This window comes from Malurus melanocephalus, unplaced genomic scaffold, assembly GCF_030028575.1.
Source record: "Malurus melanocephalus ecotype Western Australia unplaced genomic scaffold, MMel_1.1 scaffold_228, whole genome shotgun sequence".
Classification (NCBI taxonomy): Eukaryota; Metazoa; Chordata; class Aves; order Passeriformes; family Maluridae; genus Malurus; species Malurus melanocephalus.
In genome coordinates, this window is record NW_026623460.1 from 938,665 (window position 1) to 956,057 (window position 17,393).

At 39.6% G+C, this 17,393-nt stretch overlaps 1 protein-coding gene across 2 annotated transcripts in view; it reads left to right on the top strand.

The window, feature by feature from the left end:
- Positions 1 to 17,393, top strand: part of ECPAS (Ecm29 proteasome adaptor and scaffold) — a 61,020-nt gene that overhangs the window by 25,206 nt on the left and 18,421 nt on the right. For both annotated transcript variants that reach the window (XM_057374529.1, XM_057374528.1), the window contains exons 17-30: positions 2,066 to 2,146; positions 2,864 to 3,098; positions 3,616 to 3,707; positions 5,456 to 5,590; positions 7,558 to 7,723; positions 8,138 to 8,310; positions 8,759 to 8,860; positions 10,708 to 10,831; positions 11,715 to 11,860; positions 12,909 to 12,963; positions 13,706 to 13,820; positions 14,773 to 14,838; positions 15,090 to 15,207; positions 16,966 to 17,133. In XM_057374529.1, the coding sequence (XP_057230512.1) occupies positions 2,066 to 2,146; positions 2,864 to 3,098; positions 3,616 to 3,707; positions 5,456 to 5,590; positions 7,558 to 7,723; positions 8,138 to 8,310; positions 8,759 to 8,860; positions 10,708 to 10,831; positions 11,715 to 11,860; positions 12,909 to 12,963; positions 13,706 to 13,820; positions 14,773 to 14,838; positions 15,090 to 15,207; positions 16,966 to 17,133 (1,776 nt within the window). The remainder of the gene's footprint in view (positions 1 to 2,065; positions 2,147 to 2,863; positions 3,099 to 3,615; positions 3,708 to 5,455; positions 5,591 to 7,557; positions 7,724 to 8,137; positions 8,311 to 8,758; positions 8,861 to 10,707; positions 10,832 to 11,714; positions 11,861 to 12,908; positions 12,964 to 13,705; positions 13,821 to 14,772; positions 14,839 to 15,089; positions 15,208 to 16,965; positions 17,134 to 17,393) is intronic.

Consider the following 17,393-nt stretch of genomic DNA (forward strand, 5'->3'; position numbering starts at 1 on the left):
ATTTTCTGCTGGCAGTAATTGGAAGAGAGCTAAGTGTTAAGTAATGAGACAGGTCTTTTAACAAAGGGGATGTTTTGCTTTCTTGCAATTTATGCAGATGATATGTGGAGCAAGGATTTCAGTGTTTGAGACTTATAATCCAGCATGTTTCACAAACACAGTTCGTGAATGTGCAAGAAGACTACTTTTTATTTGGCCCAGTGAAAATAATGTACATAAACAAAAAAAGGGTCCTAGGCTAGGAAAGGAGATACTAGAACAAGTAAAGAAGTCTGATTTGTTGTCTTGAAGGCCTAGTTTTCCATCTTCATTGCAATTTGTGGAACAATGGCCATGTAAATAACCTAATAATGAGTTTAGTGGAATGATATACCAAAAACTGCCACTCAGTTTACTCGCAACTGTTTGCACTGAGAGCTCATCTGGAGAAGTATTAATSTGCAGTCTGCATTTCACACTTCTGTGTATAGTAGCTATACTAGGCTCATAAGCAATAAAGGGTATGTGGAGAGTCACTGGCAATATTTTTTTTCCTGTGATAGCTTACTGTTTAAAAAAATGTGAGAAGTATGTAATGTTGAAGCACATCTGATTTTGCAAGAGGTCTGTTATAGCAGAACTCTTACACCTGAAAGATTACTTGTGAAATGTGTGTGCTCTGATGGTCTTGTACTCTGCTGGTATACTCTACTAGTACTCTGAAATAGTTGAAGTTCTATGAGAAAACTTGCTTTTTGTCCAGAATCCTGGCTTTTTAAATAGATATAAAAAAATGAGAAACCAAGACTGAGTTTTAGATAACACTATTAAATGCTGTTCCCTTTAAGTTAATTTTRTGATTTTCCTTAATATTTGTAATGTCACTAAATAACTGTGGGTCAATGTAGTTCCATCAYCGCTGAGAAAAGCAAAGATTCCCTCAATCATGGGGGAATTAAAAATTTTTTGGAGCACTTTTCAGATCTTCTGTAAGTGTCCTGAAGGTGTACTTGAAAATCGYGGAGATACATGTGTTTATTTAGTTATCTCAAAGTATGAACTTTTGCGTACTATCAATAATCTATGACTTCTGAAAATGTTCAAGAACCCTGTATGCATTGCTTGGCACAGCTGGCTGAGATGCAAAATGACTCAATGATTTAGCATGATACTTCTCTCCTTTTAAAAGAAAAATCTGTGTGAAAGAGTAGGACCCAATCTGCTGCACATGGGTGGGAAAACATTCTTCAAGGGAGTAAGTGTGAAGTGTGAACCGTCTGTTCACTAAATCAGTTTTTTTTTTAATAATTATGGATGTCATTGAAATTAGCATTGCAAAAGTTCACAGCATGTTAAGGAGAGTGAGGATCTGTTGTCTTCTGCAACTTTTGCCTTGTGTGTTTACTCAAGTGTAACGCTGCCTGAGTGAATCAAGCCCTACCACTGATGTGCATGTTGCCTGTTAAATATCTTTTCTGCAACTTTTGCAGTGGGTGTCAGTGAAAACCTTCTATTTGGATGTTTTTCTGCTGGCGTATTCCTGCTTGTCAAACCTAACATTTACATGGAAGGGAGTTGCTCACTTGCTGCTGCAGCTTCCACATAGGTGGAGAGAGAGATTCCCTCAGTCTGAGAGACTCCCTGGACTTGGCTAGCACAGCACAGGGCACCCTCCTCCTTCTGGGGAAACCTGGCTGCTCTTCAGCCTTTCCAGGCAGAGCTGCCATCTTAAGGCTTTCTGGCTCTATCAGGGGAGCTGCAGAGTTTAGAAGTTTATGATGTACTTCGTGTTTAAATTCTAAAGTGCTTCTTTGTTTCCTGAAAGGAAAAAAGAATGCTGTACTCCTTCAGCCTCTCCTACTATTCTCTCTCATGCATTCCCTCTGTTTCCACTTTCTGAGTTGATCAGGATGTAAAGTAGATTAACCTGACAAATGTGTTACCAAATGTGCTGTGCCCTTTTTACACATTTTCAGTTGCTAAGTGGAGGATTAACACAGTCACATCAGCAAAATTTCATTGACCTTTCCAGCATCTCTCCTGTTATGGGTCTGAATGTTCACTCTTAATATACTCTCTTGTTTAGGCCTCTCACCGAATGAAAACCCCAGCTAAATACATGACTGGAACTTCAGCATTGCCTTTTAACCCTGCCACATTTGGAGAGGTAATTGTCTGGATTTACTTCCTCAGATATGTGTACCATTATTTATCTAGAGAAGAACATAAGAAGCTAACAGCTACCATAAATCRCTCTAAATTCTTTTAAACATTTTGGGATTAACTCTCCATCATTYGTCCTTAAACAACACTCTGAACGGGATTTTCATAGGAGGTTGGGAGGAATGTTCACAAGAGGGTTGCTCCACTGCTCTCTGCAGCACATCTAAGGGAATAGCATTACATATTRGACTGGCAGTTCTGTGTAGAGGTAYTGTCATGTTCCTTGAGACTTTTTTTTTCTTAGCAGAATCCCAGGCTTCAATGATCTGTAGACACAAACTGAGATGGGAAGCAAGATCTGTCTTAGCAGTGTGTTGGGTTGTATTTGTGCACATGCCAAATTGCTATAGGCTGCAGGTTGAAATGCCTGCAAGGAGGTTGCACCAGCTGATCATAAACCGAAAGTCTGCATATGATTTTATCTTTAGAGAGTGATGTAGGGTTGTCTGTTTACACAGGCATATTGCAGAAATTGGTCCTAAGATGTTACACTTAATGTTTGTTCTTGTCTCTACAGGAATCCTGTCTAGATTTGATTGAAGGAAAAACTATCTAGTTTTGGTTACATTGAATACAGCATACTCCCTGCTCTTTTGTCACTTGGGTGGGTTTTCAAGTGCTCATGCACTCAGGATCCTGTGTTTTTATCTTCTCTACTTAGATAGTTCTGTATCTGCGGATGTGTCTTGCTCACAGTGCTGGTGTGGTGCCAGCCTCACAGAGCTTGGCAGATATGCAAGATCATGCTCCAGCCATTGGACGTTACATAAGAAACCTCATGTCTGGCAACCACATATCTTTCTCATCCTCCTCCTCCTCCTCTTCAAAAAATGCAGAAACCAACCCTGTACATATATATATTGGCCTTCTTCAGCAGCTCTTAGCTGGTGTGGGAGGTAAGAGGCTGTGTGCAGCAGCATCCTGAAAAAAGAAATGTCTTCTCTTGCTAGAAATAAGGTATCCAGGGCTTTGAACTTGGATTCTGCAATCACAGAGTTGAAACGTGGACTGTATACTATGAAGTTTAAACTTGTTTTCTTCTATGCTGTTGTGTAGGTGGGAGAAATCAGGGCTGTAAAATGACAGCATTACTTGATATAATAGCGTAAAATTTGAAGCCCTTGTATATAACAGCTTCCTCACCAGTAAATTCTATGTCTTCCTCACTCTGATAATATGTTATCCCTTGAATATGTTTAGAACAAATTGCTACCAGAGTATTTGCTTTTATTAGTTTCCCTAAGATGTCTGAAAATATTATACTCTATTATTCTGTATTGTTTGCTAACCCTAGTGAATTACAAATAAATGGCTGAAATGCCTGATATTTACTTACCTATTTTTATCACTGAATGTTAGATTATTGTAAATACTGGAGTTGTTTAACACCCTGGCTCTTTAATTATTGTTTAGGTTTGCCAGTCATGTATTGTCTTCTAGAAGTTGTTTCAGTGTATCCAGAAAAACTAGCCACCARATTCGTAGACAAAATGGATTGGATTAAGGTATAGTGAAACCCCTTTTTTGGGTGATTTTTGGGGGGCGTGGATGGGATTTGGCATTAGCAAAATCTAGCACATTTCCCATGGTGAAACAGTATTATTTCCAAGCACGCACTTAATTTGAAATCTGGTATGTCTATTCACAGTCAACATCTCATGTAATAATGTAATACTACGTGTACCAAGATGGGGAAAATTATTKTTTGGTTCTTTTGTATGACTAATTTTGTTCACTGACTTACGTGTTCTAGGTAGTCTGTTATCTATCCTGTTGGTGTAGTCGTCCATTATTTTTTCTCTCCAAAAGAAAACTGAAGACAAAATTCTGCACATTTTTAAGTAATTGTTGAACAATGTAAATGTTTCAGTGGGAAGATGTGAATGACTTCTCAGGAGATGAGATTAATTAGGTCCGTAATTGTTTTAGAGGCCTTTCTGTGGAGGGTTTTTTTTCTATTTATTAGCTCCAGACTGAAAATACTCCATACACTGGAGTCTACTTGGGAATAAGCCAGAGAGAATTCTGCTTTCCCTAGATTCTTTTCTCAGGCAACTCCCTGCTTTTTCGTGATTTGCCTCAGACATCCGGGATTTTGAAAGTCTTCCAGGTTGCCATTGCTTTCACTGTGGCAATCTGGCAGAAACAAATATTTAGTCAAGGTTAAAAAAAAATTAGAATGTACTGTAATAGTTCCTGCTAATGATATGTCCTGCATTGCACTGTATGCAGTTTATCACTTCTCATTTATGTGCAGGTATGAATCACACAGGAGAGTGCTTAAAAACATTCCACATTTCTACATTCCTCATCATTGGTAGAAAACTCTTCTTTGTCTTTGGCTTGGTGTCCSTTTGCAAAATTAAGCTTCTAGGGGTGGTTGTTGCTAGTACCGAGTTTCAGAACTACTGTTGTAAGTTATTCTTAATGTGTTTTTGCCTTGCCAAGTGAAACAAACAGGTTGAGGGGTTTATTTGAAGTCAGATGTGTGATTTGATGCTAGTTTGGAGTTGAAGTTAACATCACATTTYATGAGCCTGATAGATCATTTCTTGTTTCTTTGCTTGGCTCATTTTTGTTTCTTTGTGGTGGCTCAAGGCATTCAAAGATTTGGATACGAATTTTTCATGGGAGTRTGTTGCATTATGCATCAAATTACTGGTACAGGTAGGATTATGTCATAACAAATTACCCGAGGCTTCAAAAATTCAAGGTATATTTAGACTATACAAGATCTCAGATACAAAGTGGATAATTTGGCGTTGAGAACTGTGATTTTCTGGACACTTCTTTTTTTTGTCATGGTTGGATTTAAATGGTTAACCTTCTTGAGGGTTTTTTTTTCCTTTGATTAATAAGAAGGGCGTAGAAGCCTCCAGCAGCTCAGGGAAAAGAGTGGTTTAGGATGTGGGTTTTTTAGTGCAGGGTGAATGCAAAACCTGGAAGCTCTTAGCTGAAGACRAGATTTGGCCAGGGATTCAGTCTGTGTTTTTAATGCAGAATTGGTGGGTGACCCTCGTGTGGCAAGTTGTCTTCTTCCTCCAAAACACTGAGTATGTAATGAATGCTTTGCTGAATTGAGGGCTTTGTTTCTTATTAAGTGATAATGATGTTGGTTTAAAGACTGGTTTCTGAGTTAAGAACTATTTATGTATCTTCATAACTGTCTTTTTGTATTGAAGCTCTTTATGAACAGACTGAGTAAGAAGCTGCTTCCATATGTCATGGTTTGCTTTTTTTTAAACTTCCACAGGGCCTGATGAACACTAACAAAGAGGAAATGCGCGAGCTTGCAGCCCTGTTTTATTCTGTAGTGTTGTCTACGATGTCTGGAGATGAGCTTAAGGCGTCCTTGGAGCAGCTGATTAAGATGACGAAAGACAACCATGTAACTACCTTTCTTTGTCTGCTTCTTGTGTTTTCTCATGTCACGTAACTGATAGGATATTTGAATTCACAGTGTGTCCAGGATGTATTAACCTTATTCTGGGTGTAAAATTAACTAGCTGACTTCCAGTTGGATGATGAGAAGGGATTTTTTGTTGCAGGTGAGTGCAACWGATCTTTAAATAAATTAATCCCTGAAGCTGTTGTTAAGGTCAGTAGAAGGATTTCCTGGAGGCATGTCCTGAGCAAAACACCATCATGTATTGACCCAGTTTTAGCCAGCTTCATAGTCACATCCCATTGAATGGTAATGGGTCACACTACCTATCTCAAACRATTTACCAGTTCCTTATTCTTGAGCATTCACAGATGCCCACAGAAGCAACAAAATATTTAACTTGTTAAATGTTCAGCTCATCCCCTCCTGACCCATAGCTGCCGCCAGGGTCTTTACCGTCTTAGGATCTTGTGCTGTGTGAGGGCTGTGCCTTCTTCCCTCTCATCCCATAGCTGTGTCTTTACATGCTGAGTTTGCCTGCCTTCCCTCCTCCAGCAGCTCCTTTCCCCTCCCATTATCCTTATTTCTTTATTTTGCCACTGCAGGCATGGAAAAAAGAGTCCTGAAAACAAACTGGTCAGGTTTCTATGCTGCTGTCTTGAATCCTGTGAGGGAGGGAAAGGAGTAGCATTTCTAGGTTCTGCTTCCCCAGAATCGTTTTTTATCAGTCTCTCTGAATGGGTCACCATTTCACATTGCAGGTAACAGGCTGACAAGAAATGCTGATTGCTTTATTTTGTAGTTAAGAGACGTGATTTATTTTGAATCTGTGAAAGCTCTGCCTGTACGTCAAAGCCATGTCATTGTCCAGTTTTTGTGTTGGGCACAGCTCCTGCAGTCACGAAGCCAGCACAAACGGGTCCCAACCCACCATTGCTGCTCTCAGCCCTACTCAGTCATGTGAACTGTGAAAGGAAAAAACCCAGGGTGTTCCCATGCCTTTGTGAGTCTGAGTCAGATAGAGCTCTGACTTGCTGCTGCCGTACAAAACCACTTGAATTTATACAGCTAGAGGTGGTGATCCTTAGTGTCTCAGTAAGGACTGGCACTGTGAATGTAGCTAAAGCAGAGATGAGGGAAGGACCCATCTTCTTCTGGCCTTGCTGTAGTAAGAACACACTAAGGAACAGTCCCTGGTRTCCAGGCTAGGTTGAGGATTCCATTCTGGCAACACAATTGCACTGGTGCAACGTTTTGTAGTGTTGTGGTRAAAAACAAAAGATGTGAGCTAATCCAAGCTTAAGCCCTCACACTCTTCCCTTTGTTTTATTTCTTTCATTTAGGTAGCATTTGAGCCTCACAGCCTTGTTTCTGCACAAAATCCTTTTGCTAGAATTCATCTGCATGAATAAACAGGGTCATTTAATACTTCTAGCACCAAATCAGCATTGGAGAAATGGGTGTTCTTATAACATTTAATTGTAATAATTAGGTTTTTGGCCTGCTGAACTATGTAGAGGCATTGCCTTCAGCATAGGCCAGGTGTGTTCTCATTCTTAGCAATGCAAATCTAGAGCAATTCCTCACTACTGCTTTTTACCAAAGACTACATTATGTCCCCTTAGTCTGAATATGTCCAGTTTTTAAGTAGAGACAATGTAGTTTGTTTTTTTTWAAAACCAAAGTTTGCTACCAAAGTGTGGCCTGAGGAATGTTAGTGCTGGTGCTATATTCTTAATCTGTCCTCCTTAACCTCTTTTAAGTTTTGTTAATTAATCTTAAAGAACTTGATTCATCAGAGAGTGCTAACGATATCAAACTCTCTGTTGTTTTATTGTGTGTTATAGCTCAGCATTCTTCAGGGTGCCTTCTGATCTGGCTTGTCCGTATGTGTTTTTAAATCAGTGCTTTGTGCAAAGTGTTACGTAATTTGAAAATGAGATTTTTTGCACTGTTGGTGTTGTCTGTAGAGCCCGGAGGTCCAACATGGATCCTTGTTGGCTTTGGGATTTACAGTAGGAAGGTACTTGGCCAAAGGGAAAATCAGAACAATGGAGCTACATGACATAGAACAACCAAACACTGCAGTCATGCCGGAACAAGAGCAACTTATAAAGTCGACAACAGAGACAATAGGTAACTTCCTGCSTAAGACTTCACTGCATGTAAAAGTTGTTTTTTTAAAATCTACCCCAGGCTGAGAATTTTTCTGACATACTCAGCCCATAGATGGTAATCTTGAGTTCAGTTTTTTGTGATAGAATTTACAGCCTGTAAAAACGTAATATGATTGGATATATGGACATTTCAACAAAACTTTGGTGGACTTTGTAACTTAAAGACCAACAGAGCACAATCAGGAGTGGTGTCATTGCCTAGATTCTTCTCAATGTCTCCTTTCACTTTGATTTTTTTTCTAGCGTAACACTTCCTCCAGTGGTAGAGGAGATAAATGCTTTGCTCGTTGCATGGGTAAAATACAAGTGCCTGCTCACTGCTGAATAATAATAATACAAAATTTGAGTCATCCTGTTTTGCTTTTTCCTGTAGGTTCTTTTCTGGACAGCACTTCTCCCTTCCTTGTGGTGGGTGCTTGTACAGCACTTGGAGAGATTGGCAGGAATGGCCCCTTGCCAATCCCTAATGAAGGAACAGGATTTACAAAACTGCAACTTGTTGAAAACTTACTGGCCCGAATTCCTTCCAGCAAGGAAACAAATAAGGCAAGATTTTTATAGTGTTGTTATGATTACTGTTCATTTCTTGAGTGCTTGCTTGTATTGCTTGACAAACTCACTCTCGTTTTTAAAGAATTAGGCTTTTTGTTGGCTTTAGTGAGTTGGTCACTAAATACGGTCTAGCACTGATCATTTGTGCTTTCTGTAGTCATAAGTGAGGACTTAAGGGATGAAAATATGAATAGTCATAATTTTAATTAGTGAAAATGGGAGTGTCTTCTTTTATCTGCTAATAATCCTCGAAGGTAACAGGACATGTGTTGTGATTGCTTTGGAAGACATGTGCACTGATTGATCTGATTAGACACTTGAATGTCTAACTTCTTGTAMCCTTAGTGAAACTTTAGCAAGGGGAGAAATAGTGCATTTAAAGTGTATTTTCTGGACTTAGAGGAACGTTATATGATGGTGTTATTTTTTGTTTGTATTTAAGATGAAGGAACGAGCAATACAAACATTAGGTTACTTTCCAGTGGGAGATGAAGATTTTCCCCACCAGAAGCTACTGCTACAGGGTTTAATGGATTCTGTAGAGGTGAGAGACTATCAGWGTATTATCCTTTATATTACAGTGAGTTTTTCTCTTTGGGTGTTTTTTATGTACTGTAGAGCCAAGTTTACAAAGGGAATTGTCTTTTTGTAATAGTAAYTGTAATAGTACTTTTGTAATTGTAATAGTGTCTCTGGCTTTTTAAAACTGCCTTGAAATAGAGAGCAGAGACAGATCTTGGGCTGGTAAAATGTTTTATGCTACAGTTTAAAAATGTGCTAGTCCAGGTGTCTGTCCCAGTCTGAGAAAAAYATTCATTCTACTTCAGGAGGCTTGTGGATTTTTTTTGCACACTGTATGTATAAAATCTCCAGAGCTTATAGCAATGAAGCCTTAGACCTTAACTTTGACCTTCAAAAGTGCCCTGAAAGAAGGTAAAAGTATGTAATATCGATATGCCTTTTTTATCTGAACTGCATCACTTAATACAATACTCACTTGAATTAGAAGTTTATAGGAATATATGTATCTCTTGTCCATCTAAATAGATTGTTGTAGTGCGCTGCATTCTTTCACAGTACTTCAGCACTTCTATCCATACTGAAATATGCTAGRTAACAAAATTAAATAAAAGGGGATTTTTTTTTAGTTTTTGTCATTTACAACTTGTTTTACTTTCCTCCTTGCTGATACTGACATAGAATTTTTCACTGTAGAAGAGGCTGTTTAGTATCAGACAGGCATGTTTTTTCTGAGTCCTCCAGTCTGATGTGATCAAACAAGCAAGAACCATAGACTTACAGAATGGTTTGGGTGGAAAGGGACCTTAAAGATGACCTAGTCTCAACTCCTCTGCTGTGGGCAGGCACACTTCACACTAGACCAAAGCCCCATTCAACCTGACCTTGAACACTGCCAGGATTGGGGCATCCACAGCTTCTATGGGCAAGCTCTTCCCGTGCCTCACCACCTTCACAGTTAAGAATTTTTTCCTAATATCTCATCTAAACCTATTCTCAATTTGAAACCTTAACCACTTGTCCTGTCACTATACTTAGGATACTAAGAATACTGAGCATACTATGTACCCAAACATCAAAAGAAGCATCTGTGCCATGTTTGTCTTCTGTAACTGCATGGGGACATGGCAACTTTCGTTATAAAAGGTGTTCTTGAAAAGAACCAATTTATCTTAGCTTGCAGGAAGCTAAGGGTTTAATTCTCCAGGTGCCTGAGCATTTTGTGCTTCTGAAGCATAAGGAGAGCAACCTAGAAGGTRATCATCAGGTATGGAAGTCAGTTCTTGCAACATCAGATTCATCATAAATAATGACAAGAAAGTGGCTTATCCTGTTCCTGAAGGCCTGATCAGAGAATAGTGTAAAGAGGACAGTGAAACAAAACAAGTACCMTCTGAATTCTTTTAATGTGAAAAACAGATTTCTGCATCTTCTAAGAGATCAGCTTCTGGATGGAATTAAAGGACACTCTTCACTACATAATTTAAGAAAGCCGTAGTAATTTTCACTGATCACTAGCAGCCTCATTCTAACTTTGTTCTATATTCATTCTGTCTATCCAATTCTTTCTTTTCACAAAGCTGAACTTTTGCAGAGACTAGTGAAATCTTTATAGAAGGTATGCTTTAAAAAAGTGGGGAAATCTTAGCTTTTATCATTCAATTTGGACAGTTTGACATTGTCTCATTTTCCATCAACTTCAGTGGGTCTGGTGTGCCATGTAGTCTCAGAAACACAACAAAAGAGTGATCTTACTGTAAAATGGTGCTGAAAATTGGGGCTGGGAAGGAGACTGTGTGTTTGTGGATTAAGTGCCAGAAGTTTTGGTGTGTTTAGTTAGTAATGTCAGTGATGCTCTGATGTGTTTTTCAGGCCAAACAAATAGAGCTGCAGTTCACTGTTGGTGAAGCTATTACCAGTGCTGCTGTTGGAACCAGCTCGGTGGCTGCACGGGATGCATGGACGGTCACAGAGGAGGAATATATCCCTCCTTCGGGTAGGCCTTCCTGATGCAGGGCTGGGTTGGGAAACGTGTGCGCTAACGCCGTGTTCCATAACATCATTTCTGTGGTGTTTGATTTATAACAGTACACACAAAAGACATTTTGTGTTTGTGTTTATATAAAGGTTGTTTTACTTGTTAATGTCCATCTGCACAGAGGGCAGAAGGCTATTTCATGGGCTGTTCAAATAGYTTCTTATATAATTCGTTGTCACTTGACTCTGTATTTGGGGTCTTTTTTCTATGTTGAGTTAGTTTTGGGTTTTAGTACACAAACTTTTACCATTTTGTAGCGTGAACAGGAAAATAGGTTTATAAAATTAAATTGGGAGTGTTTTCTGGCAACTAGAAGTGATGCAATTAAATGAAGTGTACATRCAGTAAATGCAAAAATTCTGTTTAAAGGCTAAGATTCTGTACTTACTGAAATACAAGTGTGACAAAATGCTAGCTACAAACTAGACAACTGTTTGAATATCATCCTCAGACCTGCAAACACGTTTTAATTTTGTGAGAGTGGTGTTAGATGTCTAGTGTACACAAACATGCATGTGGTACAAATTGAACTCTGACATTGCACCAGAAATTTACTGTCCTAATAAAAAAAAAAATAAAAAAGTGCCCCGAGTCTTAAGCATCTTAAGCAATGTGAATGGTACCTCTTCTTGGCCAGAGACTCTCAAACATGTTCATGACGGGTTAGGAGTAATATTCTCCATTATTACTTTCCCAGTGACTCCAGTGACTTCCTAAATAAGCAGAGATTAAGGTGTCACCTGCGTACTCTTGGRTTTATTAGGTTTTTCATTATTTTGACATTAAAATGAGTGGACAATTCTCAAAGCTCCTCCTCTCCCCCTTTATTTCTTTCACATAGATTTGAAAGTGAATGACGTGGTTCCCTGGGTCCTAGACCTTATTTTGAACAAGCACATCATCAGTCCTAATCCACATGTTAGGCAGGCAGCTTGCATCTGGCTTCTGTCATTAGTGAAGAAGCTGAGCACCCACAAAGCAATTAAGGTAAGAAATGTGCCTTTTCCTAACACTGGTTCCTTGTCCCTGTTTTTGTTTCTCACCTGGTTTTTGACCCTTCCTTCCCCTTCACTTCTATTGCCTCTTTTCTCCCCTTGCTGGTAAAGTTTTTATTGAGTTGTTTTTGAGACATGGCTTATCTTTTACCTTTCTAGAGGGGCAGACTATCTGGCAGCTGAGCAAGGGTGTTTGTCACGTTTGTGAACACCTGACTTGCATTCAAGTCAGAGTACACTCGGTGAAAGTAACTATTGTAAGATGTATTAGTAGTACATCTTCCCTTGAGGAAAGAGACTGGTATCTGTGTATTTTTCTGSATTTATATTTGGAAAATATTTAAAGGAGGTCTAGGAGGGGAAGAAGAGGGAGAACTAAACTCATTTGTTTCACAGAGTTTATCACAACTTTGGTACTTAGGAGTGGTTACAATATGCTTGATGTACTGCATAKTTTTGGTACACTTTATGAAAACCTTGTATTTAAGGTGTTTGTCTATAATGAGAGAAAGTGAAAAGTCCTATGCAGGCACTAAATAGGACATTCCCAACCAAAATGCCCTCTGCCTGGAGGTACTGTGTTCTGTGATGGGATCAGGTAACCACATTGTACTCTCCAGGTATTGATAAAGAACTTTGGGACAAAGTGCTTTGCAATGTAAGCTATTAGATATAAAATCTTGCCACATATTGCACTCATCTAAACAGTGCACTTTGTAAGGACCTGGCAAAACCCACCAGTCTGGGGATGGACAAAGTCCCATCTGACTGCAAGCCTGATTTATGATACATTGCTGCCTTGTATTTATCAAGGAAGATTAAATACATGGTTTACTAATGACATGGTGGGCTGGACACTTCTGTTATCTGAAAGCCATTCGGGCTGCTACTTGAGTGTCTGGAAAGAAGGGTGGTTCTTGTCCTAGGTATAGCTCAAATAGGCAACTCCATTGGTACAGTAACCTCTGTTTATCTGTTAGAAATTTGCCTGGACACCGAACAAAGGATCCAGAATAATGTCTTTTTTTCTTATCTTACAGTCTCATCTCAAGGATATTCAAAGTGCATTTGTTTCAATTCTGTCAGATAGTGATGGTAAGTACTACTGCATCTTGAAGAGTTGTGTCTTGGTGGGCATTCAGTGGACTGGAGGGATCTTTGAACAAGCAGAAAGTCAGCTACACTTTGTGAATCAGCATTAAAAGATGACTGTAGAAACTTCCCATTTCTCATGTCAGTAGGAATGATTTCTAGGCATCATGTGCTGAAATAAGCACAGCTTTTTTGTGTGTTTTCCTAAAAAGCACACTGCATTTGCCCCTGCAGACTGTAGCAACAGATGTGGTTAGTTCTGCTCTGTTTTGTGCAGCAGGATGTATATCACAGAGTTCTGCAGGGACAGGACCTCTGGGACCTCTTCAAGCTAGCACAGTTGGCTTACAGTTCTACCATGGCAGCTAATGGAAAGAGTGGCATCCAGCAGCATATGCAAAGCTCCCTGAAGCTGAAGCGAGTATTACCATGGTGCTGGATTTCAGGTGCCACTAGCATGTCAGAATACCTGGGGGTCATGGAACTCTTCCTGCTGTTTCAAAACTTGCAAATATTTATGTGAAGATGTCACCTAAATTGATGGGGTTGATGCTTTTAGAGCAAATTGCTTTTCAGAGTACAAAGTTTCTTTCTTGACACACTTTATCTGCGCTGAAATGGAGAGCTGTGAATTACACCACAGARCTGTTCGCTACGTCTGATTTTGGTTGAACCTTGCCTTTGAAATTTGTGYACGGTGAAGTTACATGCTTATCTTCAATTTTCTTGGTAAAATCTCTTGCAGAGCTCAGTCAAGATGTTGCTTCAAAAGGTCTTGGGCTGATATATGAGCTAGGAAGTGAACAGGATCAGCAAGAGCTGGTCACTACGCTCGTTGATACCCTTATGACTGGGAAAAGGTACAGTGAACTCAGAACACAGCAACAGAGTACCCAAAGTTATGTATCTGAAGGGAATAAAAATGTGCCTCTTTCTTGTGTGGAAAGACGTGTTTTATGGCCAAGGGCAAGCCAATATCCATCCTTAGAGACATTTCTTAATTCAGCTTAGAGTGTTCCATGACTGAAGTTGTTCCATTTTTGTTCCATTCAAAAAGCTTCAAAATATGTCAGTCCTGATTCAAGCAGTTCAAATGAGTTGKGATTTGGTTAGATTTGCTACTTACTGCATTCCTTACTCTGTAATTGCAGAGAACCATGACCACTTGCAGCAACTCTGCACATTGTGAATGTTGCAGAAGTGAGGATCTGCTTGTGCTGAAAAGTACCCTTTGCTGAGGAAGTGTTGCTAATGGTCACTTGTCAGCTTTAGTGTGAAAAATGCTASTCTTACGAGAGAGTCTAGATAGCCTCCAGAGAGTCTATCTAGAGATTGTGTTGGTCAGTGTTGGAAATACTCTTAAATAGCCTTCTCCTTCTCTGACCTGGTGTGGGTTTGGCCACTGAGTGAAAAAAACATAGGCTTCAAGTGTAGGGATTCCGTGGTGGTAAGCAGGAAGAAATAAGATTAATGGAAATGGTATTTTTTCCTTTTGAAGTAGAGACTTGTCCATTATATGGCTTACATCTGGGCAGAACTGAAAAGCCATTGTTCAGTATTTTGGCTTTGTACCTTCTGGCTACACAGCAAAACTCTCACTTGCTGCAGTGCCTCCTTAACATTACATGTGATACAGGTTAATGACATTCCTTGCAAYGTGTGTAGCTTTGCACATCCTTCTGTGGGATTGGAACTGAAAAAAATGTGAAGTTACTCGGTTAATAAAAGCAAAATAAATTACCTGTTCTGTAGTGTGCACTTTATTCAAGTGTAGAGTTTAATAAAGCTAATACTGGACCTCTTTTCTATCAGAGCCAARCATGAGATGACTGGAGAAACCGTGGTATTTCAGGGAGGTCTGAGTAAAACCCCAGATGGGTAAGTTTACTGACAATCTCAATCACAGAGACACAGTTAGTACTGAGACAGAATTCCCTTGCAAATCTGCTTCCTGAGCTTTTTGTACTTTCTTTTTCTCTAAACTACCATAACTATTTCCTTGTGATACAGATATGCTGCTCTGTAGCTTTCTCTGCCTGCTTTATGGTGTGAATTGAAAAGAGCTTTAGGTACTGTAACATTTGTGTACCTAGAAATAGCAACACTGATTTCCTGTCTGCTTTTCAAAGTCAAGGTCTTTCTACCTACAAGGAGCTTTGTTCACTGGCCAGTGACCTCAATCAGCCAGACCTGGTATACAAATTCATGAACCTGGCCAACCATCATGCCATGTGGAATTCTCGGAAGGTAATGCTCTGCTTTTATACAACTTCCATTCCCACTGTGAACTCTGGAAATAAACCAGTATTTTTCTACCTCTGGTTTTATGTTTTAGGGATAGCTGCATGTGGAGCATGTTGATGCTTTGGTRTCACTCCAAGACAGATTTAGCAGCTTGAGAAAAAAAATGTAGGATTACTTGAAATTCTTACATCGGTACTTTGGTATCGGATTGTTCATATAATCCTACATTCCCCACTGAATCAACTGAGATCCTTTTATTGAGTGTGCTTAGAAAGAGCTTAATGTGTTCAAACAGTGATAATATTTTCTAAACTGAATGAATKTTTGGATGCCAAAGAAAGTGTCCTTTGTTATCTAAAGACGCAGAGCAAAAAGTAATCAGCAACAAGTTGCTAAAAAGTACTGTTGTCAAAAGTATCCTTTTTTACTCAAGCTTTATTTTAAAGCAGCTGGGAGCTTTAGCAAAGCCAAAGTACTATAAGATCCCCTTCCAGGTGAAAAAAGGCGTGTCATAAGCTTGAAGATTCACGTGTACTATTCAGAGCTTTGATGAGGGGACTCTTTTCACTGACTTTACAGAAACATGGAAGAACTTGTTTTGAGTSTCTGATAACAGCACTTAGTGCAAAAAAACAAGCCCCAACTTTGATTTTCATCCAGAGTTTGACAAATCAGCACATCTCTCAAGACCTCCCTCTTTGCACTAGGACTTCAAAGGCACAGGAGAATAGTTAGTTTTCTAACTCTTGTGGAATTTCTGCAGCCAGGATGAGTCAAGAAAATCCACTCAGAAGGTGTGGATTTGGATTGAGCTTTGGTATTTAAAGAATTTGCAAAATAGTTTACGCTGAAGGGGTCATACAGAAGTTTGTGCTCTAAACCCCTCACAGGAACTAGATAGAGCATACAGTTCAGGGCCTTGCAGGCAATGCTTCCCTTTTCCTTAYGCTTTCTCCAACCTTTTGCTTTTCATGGCAGTGGTCCTAACTGAAAATGTGTCTCTATTGCTCTTTTCTAGATTAACCCAAATAACACATCCTGTCCTGTGAAGTCCCTTGGGTGGACTTTTACTGGCAGCTTTTGACTCTTCATGTCAGAAAACATGAAGTCATCAGAGGCAGTTACTGCACTGTCTTCATTGAGTAATTTCTTCTTGGGCTATCCCTCCAAATCCCATGGGACTTCACAGGCAAGCATCAGTTCCATTGCATTAGAATTGACAGTGGAACTGACAGTGTTGGAGAAAGAAAATATCATAGAAAAATATATTAAGTAAATACAGAGAGATGCAAAACTATAATCCTCAGAAATGTCAGGTTTTAGGAAATGTAGTTATTTCATTTTTAGTTTTTCAGCTCCTAAATTATTTCTAAATGCAACAGAGTTGTGAGGACGTAGTGGCCCACCCTCAGCAGTTTTGTCAATAAAGATTCTCTTTGGGAAGAAGTTACTTAAATCTTYGTAGTTTTAATTGACCAGTACTACTTCTGCAAATGAGATCAAACAGTATCTTGAAATAAAGGTTAGAAAAAAGAAAATTTTTGAAATAGTATGTTGCCTGCTGGGTGTGATTGTATGCTGGATATCACTGTGATACTCTAGCAGTGAGGATGGGCTAATTCTAGRACCATTCCAGTCCTTCTGATTTGGTCTAAATCTGAGCTATGTCAGTTAGCTTTGCCCTGGGCTGTGRTGTGCCTGGGAGCAATAAATGGGTGAGTGAGCAGTGTTTCAACAAATGCTATTTTGTTGTAATTTCAGGGAGCAGCTTTTGGTTTCAATGTGATAGCTGCCAAGGCTGGAGAGCAGCTGGCTCCATTTTTGCCCCAGCTTCTTCCCCGGCTCTACCGTTACCAGTTTGACCCCAACCTGGGCATTCGACAAGCAATGACCAGCATTTGGAATGCGTTGGTCACTGACAAGTCAATGGTGAGTGACCAGCAATGTGTGGCATGGGGGTTTGCTGCCAGCCAGCAGTGTGTCAGAGATCCTCATGGGAGAGGTACATTTTGTGAAAGGAGGRGCTGCACAGAAAGAGATGAGCTGCTGTCCTAGAAAGGAGGTGTGATGAGATGGAGCTTGCACAGATGTTCTGCACTGTCCCTTACATGTGAAAGGATGTTGCAAACCTAGTTAGTGCAGCCAGTGTTAACATTTATGATTTACTTAAGATGGGGTCTTTCCACTTT